This window comes from Arxiozyma heterogenica, assembly GCF_036370985.1.
Source record: "Arxiozyma heterogenica strain weizmannii chromosome Unknown scaffold_17, whole genome shotgun sequence".
Taxonomy (NCBI): Eukaryota; Fungi; Ascomycota; class Saccharomycetes; order Saccharomycetales; family Saccharomycetaceae; genus Arxiozyma; species Arxiozyma heterogenica.
In genome coordinates, this window is record NW_027042670.1 from 957,979 (window position 1) to 971,676 (window position 13,698).

At 32.0% G+C, this 13,698-nt stretch overlaps 7 protein-coding genes across 7 annotated transcripts; 4 read left to right on the plus strand and 3 right to left on the minus strand.

Moving 5' to 3' along the window:
• Positions 1-1,104: 1,104 nt before the first annotated feature.
• On the minus strand, positions 1,105-1,767 carry MRP21 (mitochondrial 37S ribosomal protein bS21m MRP21; the record flags this gene model as incomplete). Its single annotated transcript, XM_064858361.1, has 1 exon — positions 1,105-1,767. One exon carries the CDS (start codon positions 1,765-1,767, stop codon positions 1,105-1,107), a length of 663 nt encoding a protein of 220 aa, XP_064715068.1.
• Positions 1,768-2,331: 564 nt separating this feature from the next.
• MAP2 (methionine aminopeptidase) lies at positions 2,332-3,597 on the plus strand (the record flags this gene model as incomplete). The annotated part of the gene is made up of 1 exon (XM_064858362.1): positions 2,332-3,597. The coding sequence occupies one exon, from the start codon at positions 2,332-2,334 to the stop codon at positions 3,595-3,597; it is 1,266 nt and encodes a 421-aa protein (XP_064715069.1).
• Positions 3,598-4,377: 780 nt separating this feature from the next.
• On the plus strand, positions 4,378-5,118 carry PWA37_001745 (uncharacterized protein; the record flags this gene model as incomplete). The annotated part of the gene is made up of 1 exon (XM_064858363.1): positions 4,378-5,118. One exon carries the CDS (start codon positions 4,378-4,380, stop codon positions 5,116-5,118), a length of 741 nt encoding a protein of 246 aa, XP_064715070.1.
• Positions 5,119-5,676: 558 nt separating this feature from the next.
• RPL32 (60S ribosomal protein eL32 RPL32) lies at positions 5,677-6,072 on the minus strand (the record flags this gene model as incomplete). Its single annotated transcript, XM_064858364.1, has 1 exon — positions 5,677-6,072. The coding sequence occupies one exon, from the start codon at positions 6,070-6,072 to the stop codon at positions 5,677-5,679; it is 396 nt and encodes a 131-aa protein (XP_064715071.1).
• A 1,863-nt stretch (positions 6,073-7,935) lies between these two features.
• PWA37_001747 (uncharacterized protein) lies at positions 7,936-8,283 on the plus strand (the record flags this gene model as incomplete). The annotated part of the gene is made up of 1 exon (XM_064858365.1): positions 7,936-8,283. One exon carries the CDS (start codon positions 7,936-7,938, stop codon positions 8,281-8,283), a length of 348 nt encoding a protein of 115 aa, XP_064715072.1.
• Positions 8,284-8,625: 342 nt separating this feature from the next.
• On the minus strand, positions 8,626-10,143 carry GLO3 (ADP-ribosylation factor GTPase-activating protein; the record flags this gene model as incomplete). Its single annotated transcript, XM_064858366.1, has 1 exon — positions 8,626-10,143. The coding sequence occupies one exon, from the start codon at positions 10,141-10,143 to the stop codon at positions 8,626-8,628; it is 1,518 nt and encodes a 505-aa protein (XP_064715073.1).
• Positions 10,144-11,082: 939 nt separating this feature from the next.
• Positions 11,083-13,617, plus strand: YME1 (i-AAA protease YME1; the record flags this gene model as incomplete). Its single annotated transcript, XM_064858367.1, has 1 exon — positions 11,083-13,617. The coding sequence occupies one exon, from the start codon at positions 11,083-11,085 to the stop codon at positions 13,615-13,617; it is 2,535 nt and encodes an 844-aa protein (XP_064715074.1).
• Between the last annotated feature and the right edge of the window lie 81 nt (positions 13,618-13,698).

The window sequence follows — 13,698 nt, forward strand, 5'->3', positions numbered from 1 at the left end:
TATGCTTTATAAGTGTTTATATATATAATTAATATCCATATTTTAGTATATTACTTGATATAATTTTTACAAGATCTCTATACAAAATTTCAATTTCAAATGTAATCTATTTTTTCTTTATGAAATTTAAAAAATAACCACTATTTGTTTAATTTACATAAGATAGTCAAAGAAAATTTTAAACTATTATGAAACTAGTTTTGCAACATTCTAAAACTAGTCCACTATAAATAAGAGGGTTAGTAATATATACATTTTACAAATATACTTCATATTTTGGGAAAAGGATGTTGACTAGAAATTAATATATAAGAAATATGAACTTAACAACATGAAATCTTTTTAACAATAGGCTACTTTTATTATCATATTTGGGGATGATAGTTTTACAATTAAATAACCAAAAATCATCTACTGATAATAAATACAATATATAATTACTCAATACATGCATCGATACATATTAAACTAAAAAAATCTGTTGTAAACATCAATGTAAGTACTCATTTTTATCACTTATGGAAAATAATAATAATAAATTATTCTTTCAATAAAACACATTAAAAATAATGGGTCATATATTTTTTAAATTTAGAAAATCCAAAACAAATAAACATATCTATACCATACCAAGTTTAACATGCTCTTATCAAAATTGATTTAGATTATCATTTACATTCGTCACGTTTTAAAAAACAGAAGGGGGAAAGCGAGAAAGAGGGAGGGGGGGTTAAGCTGAGTTGTATTAATCATACCAATTTACAAACAGATAAAAGTCTAGCTGAGTGAAGATATATATACCCATCCCTTTTTCTTTGAATTTCATTTCTTAATGAATTCCTTTAATATTGTAGAAAAGTAAGCTGCAACCATACAGAGTAATTTTTGAAAGGTAGTTACTAAGGCTGAATGACACTACACGAGTTCTTACTTTTGTCATTATTTTTTTCTATTGAACAACGATATATTATCATGATTATACTCCTCTTATAAAAGAATACTTCATATAGAACTTATATACAGGAAAGGAATAGGCCCTTCAATAAAGAAGATATGAGATAGACAAAAAGATTTCAATTGCATATTTATAAACATTTGCTACACTTAGTAGCCTTTTCTATTCGCATCTTTAACGATATCCATCAATCTCTTGAATCCCTTCATAAATCTCCTTCTATGATGTTGTGATCTCTTTAGTTCTTTCTTTTTACCAGGTTTCATGTAAAATCTTTGATCCCTACGGTCTTTCCACACTTGATTTGATGATAAAATTGAAGCCAACCTTCTAAATGCAGTTGCTGTGTCGCTATTAATTACATCCACCGTTCTACCAGCAAGTGGACCAAATTTAGTGGATAATGCAGTTTCTCTAATGTCTGAATTTTCTAATAACAATGCCTTTTCTAATTTCTTTTTAATTTCAATTTCATTATTGGCATTATCAGCCATGGAGAATGGATTATTATTGTTATTATTATTATGATTATTAATAGCACCAGAAGTATTGGTCAATGTGTCCAAATCAATCTTCAAACCAGATAGTGATGACGGTTTATTTAAGCCAGTTGTTGAATCATGTAAAGTAAAGTCTCTCAATGGATTATTCGAAAATCCAGGAATATTAATATTACCATTATTGTCTTGTCTTTGTCCTTTCTGTAATAAAGGAGTAGTTAATTGTGAAAATTGCCTTCCTAACAATATTTTACCACTATTTTGAAAAGTAACACCACTACGTATTATGAGTGAGGTATTCTGTTTCCACATGATTCCTGTATGCAAATATGGTGTATATATATATATATATGTATATATATATGTGTGTGTTAATTTTTCTTGATTTAGGATCTACTGATTGAATACTATGGGGACAATTAATCCTCAATGTCTGAAAAGGATAGACGAGAAGAGAGAGAAGGTGATTAGGTTTTCTTGAAACAACTTACCCGTACTCTTCAAGAACTAAATCTTGTATATATTTCCAATGTCTTCAACTCTCTGTTCTCTTGCAATAATTTTTCCCCTGTCCATCAACTCTTTTTATTTCCGAAGTCATTTCTTACTTTCCCTCTTTTTTTTTTCGCATTCTATTTATTCATTTTTGTTGTTTGTATCTAAAATTTGGGCCAAGTGTATAGAAAATTGATGAAGACAGAAAAAGAAAACAACTACGAGAGAAATACGTAATATGGTAAACATATAAGTATACTTATATGGATACTAAGGCACTATTAGTGTGAGATACTGTTACTTCATATTCTAGTGCCAAATTACTATTATCAAGAGTTATAATTATTACATATCCATTCAGCAAGAAAACAAGCAGGAAATATGGTCGAAGACGTAGTGGCAGAGAAGACTAATACAGACATGACTGTTCCAGTGTCTAATGTGGAGACATCTAATAGCAATGTAAATACAACAGAGAATAACCGAGTAGAAGTTAATACTGATGATGACAACAAGAAAAAGAAGAAGAAGAAGAAGAAGAACACCATAAAAAATATTGTTAATTATTATCCAAATGAAATTTATCCTGAAGGTGAATGGATGGTTTATGATCAAGATTTCAATTTAGCAAGGACCACGGACGAAGAAAAGCGTTATTTGCAAAGAGATAAGGAAAGAGAATCTCATTGGAATGACGTCCGTAAAGGTGCAGAGATCCACAGAAGGGTTAGGAGAAATGTGCAAAATAAAATCAAACCTGGCATGAATTTAACTGATATTGCAGATATTATTGAAAATGCCACAAGAAAATATACAGGAGCACAAGATTTGAAACAGATGGCGGATCCAAAGAGTCAAGGTATTGGTTTTCCTACAGGTTTATCGATTAATCACATTGCTGCGCATTTTACACCAAATGCAGGAGATAAAACTGTTTTAAAATATGAAGATGTTATGAAAGTAGATTTTGGTGTTCAAGTAAATGGTAATATTATTGACTCTGCATGGACCGTTGCCTTTGACCCACAGTACGACAATTTATTAGCCGCTGTGAAAGATGCTACTTATACGGGTATAAAAGAAGCAGGTATCGATGTCAGATTAACAGATATTGGGGAAGCTATCCAAGAAGTTATGGAGTCCTATGAAGTAGAAATCAATGGGAAAACCTATCAAGTCAAACCATGTAGAAATCTGTGTGGTCATAGTATTGGTCCATGGACTATTCATGCTGGTAAATCTGTTCCTATTGTTAAAAATGGTGATAATACAAAGATGGAGGAAGGTGAACATTTTGCTATAGAAACCTTTGGCTCCACCGGTAGAGGTTACGTAGTTGGTGATGGTGAATGTTCCCATTATGCTAGAGTTGCCAACGTTGGTGGAACACCTAATTTAAATAGTGCTAAGAAATTATTAAAAGATATAGATACTTATTTTGGTACTTTACCATTTTGTCGCCGTTATTTAGATAGATTAGGCGAAGAGAAATACTTGTTTGCATTGCAGAATCTTGTTAATCAGGGATATGTTCAAGATTACCCACCATTAGTAGACGTTAAAGGTTCCTACACTGCTCAATTCGAACATACCATCCTACTACATCCACATAAAAAGGAAATTGTGTCTAAAGGTGATGACTATTAGAATCACATAAAATACAAAAAGACAAGAAAGAATGAGGGAAGGACAGAAGAGAGAAAAAAAAAATATAAAAAAGAACAGAATTACTATACATACTTTATATAAATATTTTACATATCTGGATATATGGATCTATTTTCTTCTACAAGCATATATATAGATTGACTTAATTTATCTATTTATATGACTTCCCAAAATGACAAACATTCCCATTAATCAAATGTGAAAAAAACGGTGGGACATATTGTCTAATCTCTACCAGAGTACCTACTAAGAATGCATTATAAATACCAAGTCCAACTACCAACTACTAATTTGAGTTGCTGTTTATATATTTCTATATATTTCTATATATTTCAACATAAAACAGTTTAGTAGCACTACCTCTCAACAAAGAAAGGAGAAGAGGAAAGATGTAAGAAAGGAAATTCAATCTATCAGCGCTACCATAATTTTTTAAAGATGAGAAACAGAAAACACAAGAAAAAAAAATAAAAAATAAAAACAAAATGGAAAAAAAAAAAAGAAAACAAAAAACAAATAACAAATAACAAATAGTAAGAACATCATTGATTAATCTGTGTAAATTGACATCAGTGGGACTCATAGTTGACACCGAAAGTTACTATTTACTAATACTAAGTATTAGAGTTTGTAATTATACATAATTAAAGACGACTTAACAGTGTGTCTAATTGTTTGTTAAATAAAAAGTGAGCACAACAAACAAACCTCAAAAAGACTAAATAAAAAAACAAAGCAACAACTTTATTATAATTCACTATGTCTTCCATTGAAATTCTTCCAGATGTTTTAGAATACAAACCACCATTAACTGAACAATCTACAGAATATGCTACCATTACCAACAATTCTTCAGAGACTATAGCTTTCAAAGTTAAGACTACTGCTCCAAAATTCTATTGCGTGAGACCAAACGCTGCTGTGGTGGCTCCTGGTGAAACCGTTCAAATACAAGTTATCTTTCTTGGTTTAGCTGAGGAACCAAGTGCTGATACCAAATGTCGTGATAAATTCTTGGTTATAACACTACCTGCCCCACATGATTTAGGTGACAAGAGTGTTGCTGAAGCCTGGCCCGAATTGGAAGCAGAATTTGGTTCTCAAGCTATCTCTAAGAAGATTAAGGTTAAATATGCTCAAAATTTTGAACCAGAGGTCGCTGATGTTAAAACAAACGAAAACAAAGAAGAAACTATACCCGTTGGTACCAAGAAGGAAGAAGAAGTAGCACAAGAAGAAAATATGGAAGAAAGAGAAAATACTTCATCTGCAGAAATTACACCAACTTCTGCCACTACTGATCTTTCAACTAATCAACTTGAAAAGAAAGAAGAAAAACAAGTACCTGAGGATGTTAAGGAACATGTACCTGAAAAGTCTGCTGAAACAATTTCAAATAACGAAGTGTATCAACCTCAATCTTCATCATTTGTTCCACCAATTATAGTAGCCATCATTGTTCTATTGATCGCTTTGATTGTCCGTAAATTCTACTTATAATATTCAAGAAATTCACCAAACCACCATGTATGGGAGACAATGATATAAAACAAAATTCAAAAATGTAGAAATATTATCATATTAAGTGATATTTATCTTCCTAATTTTTTTTTCCTAATTAGAGCTTTATATTATTCTAATAATCATTTTTTCGTTTTCACTACTTATTTAATAAGTCATTTTAATTGCCTTCATATTTATATACTACAGTTATGAACTTTTAAGATTCTATTTTCTGTATTAATATTTATATACATAATATAGTATATGCAACTTATTTCTTTTTTTAGTTATTGCATTTTACCAAACTTTAAATAATGAATTGTAGAGAGAAGATGATAATACTTCTTATTCCAAATTCCATTATACTTTATTTGAATTAAATTATATATATAGTAATAGTTGTGGCATATAGACCCATTTTCAAGGTATAACACAAAAAGAAAACAGAATTGATATAAGATGTAAATATTAAAAATGATGTTGATATTATTTAAAGAATTAAACTAAAACACATAATACACTAATTTATATAAAGTTTTTAATTTAAAATTCCATTTAAGCTTCTAAAGCTAAACGACCCTTTGGATTGGTTACCTTAATACCTAAAGCCTTAGCTCTGGCTAAGATGCCAACTCTGTTCTTAGCGGAAACGTTGTGAGCGATTTCAGCAGCGTAAGACTTGGTGTGCATCATTAAGGTTTCTAAGTCCTTAATGTTGGCGACTAAGAAAACCTTGTGACCAGATGGAGTCAAGAACTTAGTCTTCTTGTTGGAACCGTAACCAATGGTTGGTTCAGCAATGTTACCTCTGAATCTTCTTCTGACAACAGAATCGATACCCTTTTGCTTTCTCCAGTTTTCAGCAACTCTGTGGTAACGGTCAGAATGGTGACGCTTAAACTTTTTGGAGTGCTTCTTGACAATCTTTGGGTGTGGTAAGGAAGAGGCCATTCTATTTAAAAAAAGAAAATAAAATATATGAGAGAAAATAATAACATCTAAGAATTTTATTATTTTATGATCATTCTTTGTTAGTACTTCAATATTTTATAACCATAAGTATCTAATCAAGCTGTCCCATGGGAATTCAGGTGAAATACAGTTTAATTTAAACAAAATAAAGGACATTATTATAAAAACCATTAAGGTAACCGAGATACGACTTTTCAACTTGTTAATCTTCCTATTCTACTTTTCAAATGTTGTATTCTTTAATATCTTGCTGTTACTCCCGTTCTAGTACTCTATCAAACCTGATTTTAGGATGTATCTTGGAGTTTCTACAAAATATATTTAAATATTTCTCACTATCTTATCTTCAATAATTTAGTCTATATTCTAACAACGAAAACATCCACCATTCTTGGAACTTGCATATTTATCCTGGTACATACCTTAATATTCACAGTCTTTATGGTTTTCAAAAGTGGAGGGACTCAAGAAAGTATTCAAAATACACTAGTACATCAGAACTTAGCACCAACATATAATACTACTAGCAGGTCATTACGTAAATATTTTCTATATAATTTTATCAAGAATCATCTTTATTATGGATAGATCGATTAATTGAGAAACAATCAGGCAGTCTCAAACTTTGCTAGTCACAAAGTACTTGGATATCACCATAACACTGTATTACATACCCACATAGACACACAAAGACTATATCATACTACTAAGAGTCTAGCATACTCAGACTGAGAGGGATAGGGATAGTTTGTAAAGCACACGATAAGTTTTCCATTACTCTTTTGGAAGGAAAAGTGAACTCGTGAAGAGCAAAATTACAGCAGGATTCCCTGTAGTTTCATCAAACTTCCTACTAAGATACAACACCATCCACAACAACCATATAGGATACAATGGAGAGGAGGTAGTAACACTCGAGACTTTCAGTTTTTCATTGAAATATACATATTCTAACTCTCTAAAAAAGGGAAAAACGAGGAAAATTAAAAGAGAAAACCACGCAAAAACTCAAAAGAAGATTTCGTATTTAATATTCCTAATTAGGTAATTCTTCAATATTATTTTTAAAAACGACGGACTGTTATATTATACATCCACACACCATACCAGAATAGTTTCTAAAAGTTCTGGTTATGACGTCTATGTTCATTATATCGAAGATCCTCATAATAAGAATATATACTAGTACTAATGCAAAAAAACAAGATTGAATATTCTATTAGTAAAACATACTACCAATAAGTAGAACTATTTTACTAGTAGATGTTTTCAAATATGGTAATACCAACAACTGTTAAAATAAGATGGAATAAGTTTATTTTTTTTTCACACATTATCTTTAAGGTCTTGAATGACTTACATATAATTAATTTTAATACTAATAGACACCATAAATACATCTTACGGATCATGAAAAATGGGTATCACTTTTGATTCCAAGGTAGAAATTTTATTTTTACACTAGCATATTATACATTAGACAAATGTATCGTACTATGTATTAAGACCCAGTCTATGCAAAAGCCAAATATCTTTATACTCTAAATTGTCTTTGGACACCCATTTAGCTCGACATGGATGCTTTTCTATGGAACAGAATCAATAAAACCTTATGCTCCTTTCTTTTATTTTTTTATTACTTTTTTTTTCTTTTTTTTTTTTCTATTTTATAGAAACTTTAAAAGAAAACATATAGTCTTCATCGTAAATGCGATGAGATATATGGTATTGTTTTGAAAAAGAAAGAAGTCATGGATTAACTTTAAGCAAAATCAATTGGGTAAGCATTACATAGTTGTAACAAGTCCAGAGGCTACTGTATTCCTGACAAACATTGAAAAAATGTCAACTGTTATTGAGAGTGATGATGATCTAAACAAAAATCAAAGTTTTCCTGAACAGACATTAATCCAAAATTATGATAGAAATAACAATTCTAATAATGGCGACGCTAACACTTTGCAGAACGGAGAAGAATCTCTTACCAGACGAGAATTATACCCAGGAATGGTTAATAGAGTTTGTGACGTATGTGGTATAAGACCGGAGGATTATAACAAAAAACTGATAACTGAGATTTATTATTCAAATTACGTGAAGAAAAGAAGAACTATTCAAGCAAATAATACCGATATTGGGAGGGATAATCAATCATATAATTATCCTGGAAAGAAAAGAAGATTTTGGTAGTGACTACCAGAATGTGTCATTTTATTTTTCCAAATTAATAAAGTGATAGTTTCATGGTGTAATTATTTTTCTAATCTTTATAGATTTTGATTTCTTTTTCTTCTTTTTAATATTATCATATATTCTTGCTCATGACCTATACAAGGCATTCTAATTTATAGAGAAGATGTAGTTACTAAAACAGGACTATTTCTTTAGTGCTTTGCTCTTTTTATATTTATAGCTTTTATAATTGACATATGCTGTTTTAAATGTGTTTATCTATTATTACTATATGTTATTATTTTTGGTTCACTCTACTTTATTTACCTATGTACTGTTATATCTTGTAGATATGTTTCTCTATCTTCTTAAATAGTCCCTTAGATAACTGCCCAATTTTTGAGCACCTTGTTCCATAGCATCTTTAATGACTTGCAATTCATCATCTGCATTGATGCTAAAATCAACGAACCCATTATTACTGCTATTGCTATAGCCATTACCATTTATTCCCCCTGTATAACCATTGCCAAATGAACTTTCACTATCATCAGCTTGATCTTGACCAAAGTATGAAGAAGAAGAGATGGATGTAGCATTATCAAAACTTTTCAATTTTTCTCTAGCTTCTCTAGCTTCATCTTCATTATAATTACCACGCCCAAAATACTGATCTGATGAAATTGCCTTTTGAGAGCCAAATTTGGCAGCAATCTTACCAGTATATTTAGGACCTGAGGCAGCCCTCTTTGCCTCGGTATATTGTTTAGCCAAATCATTAGCATCATTTTGAGTCATACCAAACCCTAATTTAGCAAACTTAGGTTTTAAATCTTCTACAGAGTAATTAGATGAACTGTTAGGCAAATCATCATCCAAGGAATCATCCAAAGAATCATGAAAATCTATATCATCGTTATTTTTACTTTTATTAATCATATCGTCAGAAACATTAGTGTATGGCTTGGAAACAAATTTATTAGCGCCACTACCACCACTATTACTATTATTACTATTATTTTGGTACATGTTTGTCTGCGATTCCAGTTTTTCTCTTTCTGCTTCCCTTTCGAATTGATCGAATAAATCTTCTGCTTCAGATTTGTTAACTTTCTGAGCGGATAATTTCGTTGGTTTTCTGCTGGATGATAAAATAGAATGTTTCTTTGCACCTATATTTCTATTATTACCACTTAGAATGGAGGACTTTTGTCTATTGGAGGCAGTTGAGGTTGAAGAAACTGACTGAGAATTCTTAGAGGAGTTTAGTGGACTTGCAGAACTATTTCTTGGGATTGAATTACCTGAATTCAATTTGGAAGTGGAGTTTAAGGAACTCTTTGGTTTTTGCCAATTTGAGAAGAAATCATCCACGCTGGCATTCTTTGACGAACTTGTAGATCTAGAGTCGGTGTCAGTGTCAATATCGACTTCATTTTCATCAAGGACTAGTTCAGAGGGGTATAATTCGGTATCTTTTTGGACTAAATTATCAAGATGCTCTTTATAACGTTTAGCTACATTGCTTGTATATTTCAATTTTGCATTGGAATTAGATGTATCTAAAAATTGCTTGCCGTTATGTTTCATAAAATAGTCACGGGCCTTGTGATTACCGCCATATTTAAATCTTCTTAGATTATTAATAGTCCATTTGTCTAAAGTGGATGATTTGACAAAAGTGATATGGACACCCAAATTCCTATGGACTGCGGAACATTGGATACAAAGCATGACACCAAAGGGGACAGAGGTCCATGTTGGGTTCTTGTTACCACAATCAAAACACACACGGTTCTCTAGTTTGGATGATAATCTTTGGAATACTTGTTGTCTCACTTCATCAGAAACAAAAACTTCACCGTCGTCACTGCTCATTTTTTTTTTGTTATTCAACTTTTACCTATTTATTTATTTATTCACCTATTCCTTGCTTTTCCTTGTTGAATTACTTACTAATTTTTGCTTTTTGTGCAAAGAACTCCTTGGTAGATACATATATCTCTCAGGTTTGCATTGAGCGATAAATAAATAACACTCAGTGTTTTATTAACTGCACCTGCTGATTAAACTTATCTATGTTTTTGTTTACCCCATTTTCCTTTGATCCTAGTATTTTTCAAATCAAAAATAAACAAAAAACAAAACCAAAAAAGAAAAAAAAGTAACGTCAGCAAAACAAAACAAACCAACCCGAAGACACTAAAAAAAAAAAAAGATAAATAAATTTAGAACACCCAGACAGCTCACTGCATTTTTCGGTGTCTGGGTGTCCTTCAAAAAATATACATATAGGAAAAAAAAAGTCGTAACTAATGATGTCTATGCTTTGTTTTCTTGTCTTTTTTCTTTTTCTTTCTTTTCCATTTTTTTTTTCTTCTCGCTTTCAACGACAGCTAAATGGGTGTGTGCATATTATCTATTATGTGAGTTCAAAGCTTTTGTGTGTGTGTGTGTGTGATCCAGCTGAAAAGGACTAACTGGATAGCGTGTTGAATAACAATTACGTTTGTTGGAGTAGAAGTTTTGGACATTCGAAGAGGATGAAACCTGGCAAGGCAAATCAAAGGGAGAGCGGTGTATACAATTAAATACATACATACCCATAAACATAAGCACAGATACATCTACACTTATATACATATATGTATATAGGGAGAAAGAGAGAGTTTGTCGTGCACGTTTGGATGTGTAAGAGTCAAATAACAATAAGACAATAAAAAAAATCTCTTTATATCTATCTATTTATCTATATATATACGCTATTCTTTAACAGTGAAAAGAAGGTCAAGAGATATCTAAGTCGATCAAATAATAATGACTATGACACTTAACGTTTTATTAAATGGATCTTACATAATCCGAGCTAGTTTACAAAAAACATCATATATTAAAACTGCTCCATTGCTGCTGACAAGGCACTATTCTATTAATTCAAAATATAGTAATCTGTTGATTAATCAAAACAGTTATAATGATAATAATATTCAAAGATTTTTAAACAATGTTAAATGGAGACAAAGACTATACTCCACTGAAAAGAATGATGATAATAAAAGTGATATTTCCAATAGTATAGAAAATAATGAAAACAAAATTTCTGATCATGATAAAAAAAATATAATCACAGATTCTATTTCCAATAAGGCAACTAATAATTCCGAAAATAACACTAATAGTAACGCTAACACCGACATTAACACTAACATTAACACCAACACTAACACTAATGCTAATACCAATGCTAATACCAACATTAATGCCAATAGTGCCAATGCCACCACTAATGCAGATATAAGCCCCAAATTTACCCAACAATCCCTGGCATCTAGGTTGTATTCCTCTTTAAATATACGTAAATCTGAAAAGAGTATTGAATCGGAACAATCTAACCATGAAACTATCAATCACGCTTTATTGGCTACAAAGGAACAAGAGGCTAATAGAAATATCTCTAGTCCAGAAGCACAAGCAGAATTTTATAGACTATTATTACAAGCAAATTACCCTCAATATGTTGTCTCAAGATTTGAAACACCTGGTATTGCATCTTCACCTGAATGTATGGAACTATATATGGAAGGTTTACAGAGAACTGGAAGACATTCAGAAGCTGATGCAGTTAGACAAAGATTATTAACCGCAAGCTCCGCAGGCGCTGTGAACCCATCCTTAGCATCATCCTCAACAAACAGTGATAATTACCCAAGCAATAACTTTCCATCTATGTATTCTCCATTCTATGGCTCTAAAAAAGAACCTTTGCATGTCATTGTAGCAGAATCCACTTTAACAGTGGTTTCTAGATGGGTTAAATGGCTGTTGATAGTTGGTCTATTAACATATGGTGTCTCCGAAACTTTCAAATACATTAGTGAGAATACAAGTCTTTTAAAGAGCACCGAGGTGGCAGACAAATCAGTAGACGTTGCTAAGACTGACGTAAAATTTGATGATGTTAAAGGTTGTGATGAGGCTCGTGCTGAACTAGAAGAAATTGTAGATTTCTTGAAAGATCCAGCTAAATATGAATCACTTGGTGGTAAGTTACCAAAAGGTGTTTTGTTAACTGGTCCACCAGGTACAGGGAAGACTTTGCTAGCTAGAGCTACTGCAGGCGAAGCTGGTGTAGACTTCTTCTTTATGTCAGGTTCTGAGTTTGATGAGGTCTATGTTGGTGTTGGTGCTAAACGTATAAGAGACTTATTTGCCCAAGCAAGGGCACGCGCTCCAGCTATTATCTTCATCGACGAATTAGATGCTATTGGCGGGAAACGTAATCCTAAAGATCAAGCATATGCTAAACAAACTTTGAATCAATTATTGGTTGAATTGGATGGTTTTTCCCAAACTTCTGGTATTATTATTATTGGGGCTACTAACTTTCCTGAATCCTTAGATAAAGCTCTGACAAGGCCAGGTAGATTTGATAAGATGGTTAATGTGGATTTGCCCGATGTTCGTGGTCGTGCAGATATCTTAAGACATCATATGAAAAAAATTACTTTAGGTAAAGATGTTGATCCCACAATAATTGCACGTGGGACGCCAGGGTTATCTGGTGCTGAATTAGCTAATCTAGTTAATCAGGCCGCCGTATATGCCTGTCAAAAGGATGCGTTAGCAGTCGATATGTCTCATTTTGAATGGGCTAAAGATAAGATTTTGATGGGCGCTGAAAGAAAGACTATGGTTTTAACTGATGCTGCTAGAAAGGCCACCGCATTCCATGAAGCAGGTCATGCAATTATGGCAATGTATACTAATGGAGCCACTCCTTTATACAAAGCCACAATTCTACCACGTGGTAGAGCATTGGGTATCACGTTCCAATTGCCAGAAATGGATAAAGTGGATATCACTAAGAAAGAGTGTCTCGCTCGTCTAGATGTATGTATGGGTGGTAAGATTGCCGAAGAGATCATTTTTGGTAAAGAAAATACTACAAGTGGATGTGGGTCAGATTTACAAAATGCTACTAGTACAGCCAGAGCCATGGTTACACAGTATGGTATGAGTGATCATGTCGGCCCAGTGAATTTAGCTGATAATTGGGATAGTTGGTCTGGTAAGATAAGAGATATTGCAGATAATGAAATCATTGAAATTTTGAAAGAAAGTGAGGAAAGAACAAGAAAATTGTTAACAAAAAAGAGTACTGAGTTGCATAGACTTGCCGAAGGGTTAGTAGAATATGAAACATTAGATGCTGCAGAGATTGCAAAAATTTGTAAAGGTGAAAAACTAAACAAATTAAAAATGTCCACGAATACAATCGTTGAAGGTCCAGATAATGATGAACGTAAGGATGTAGGTGGAACATCAAAGATACCAACATTAATTAAAGCATAAGTATTGTTGTAATTGTACTGTTATTACTAGTACTATTATTATTACTAATTTTTAATTAAATTCATTTATTTATCTGTTTAC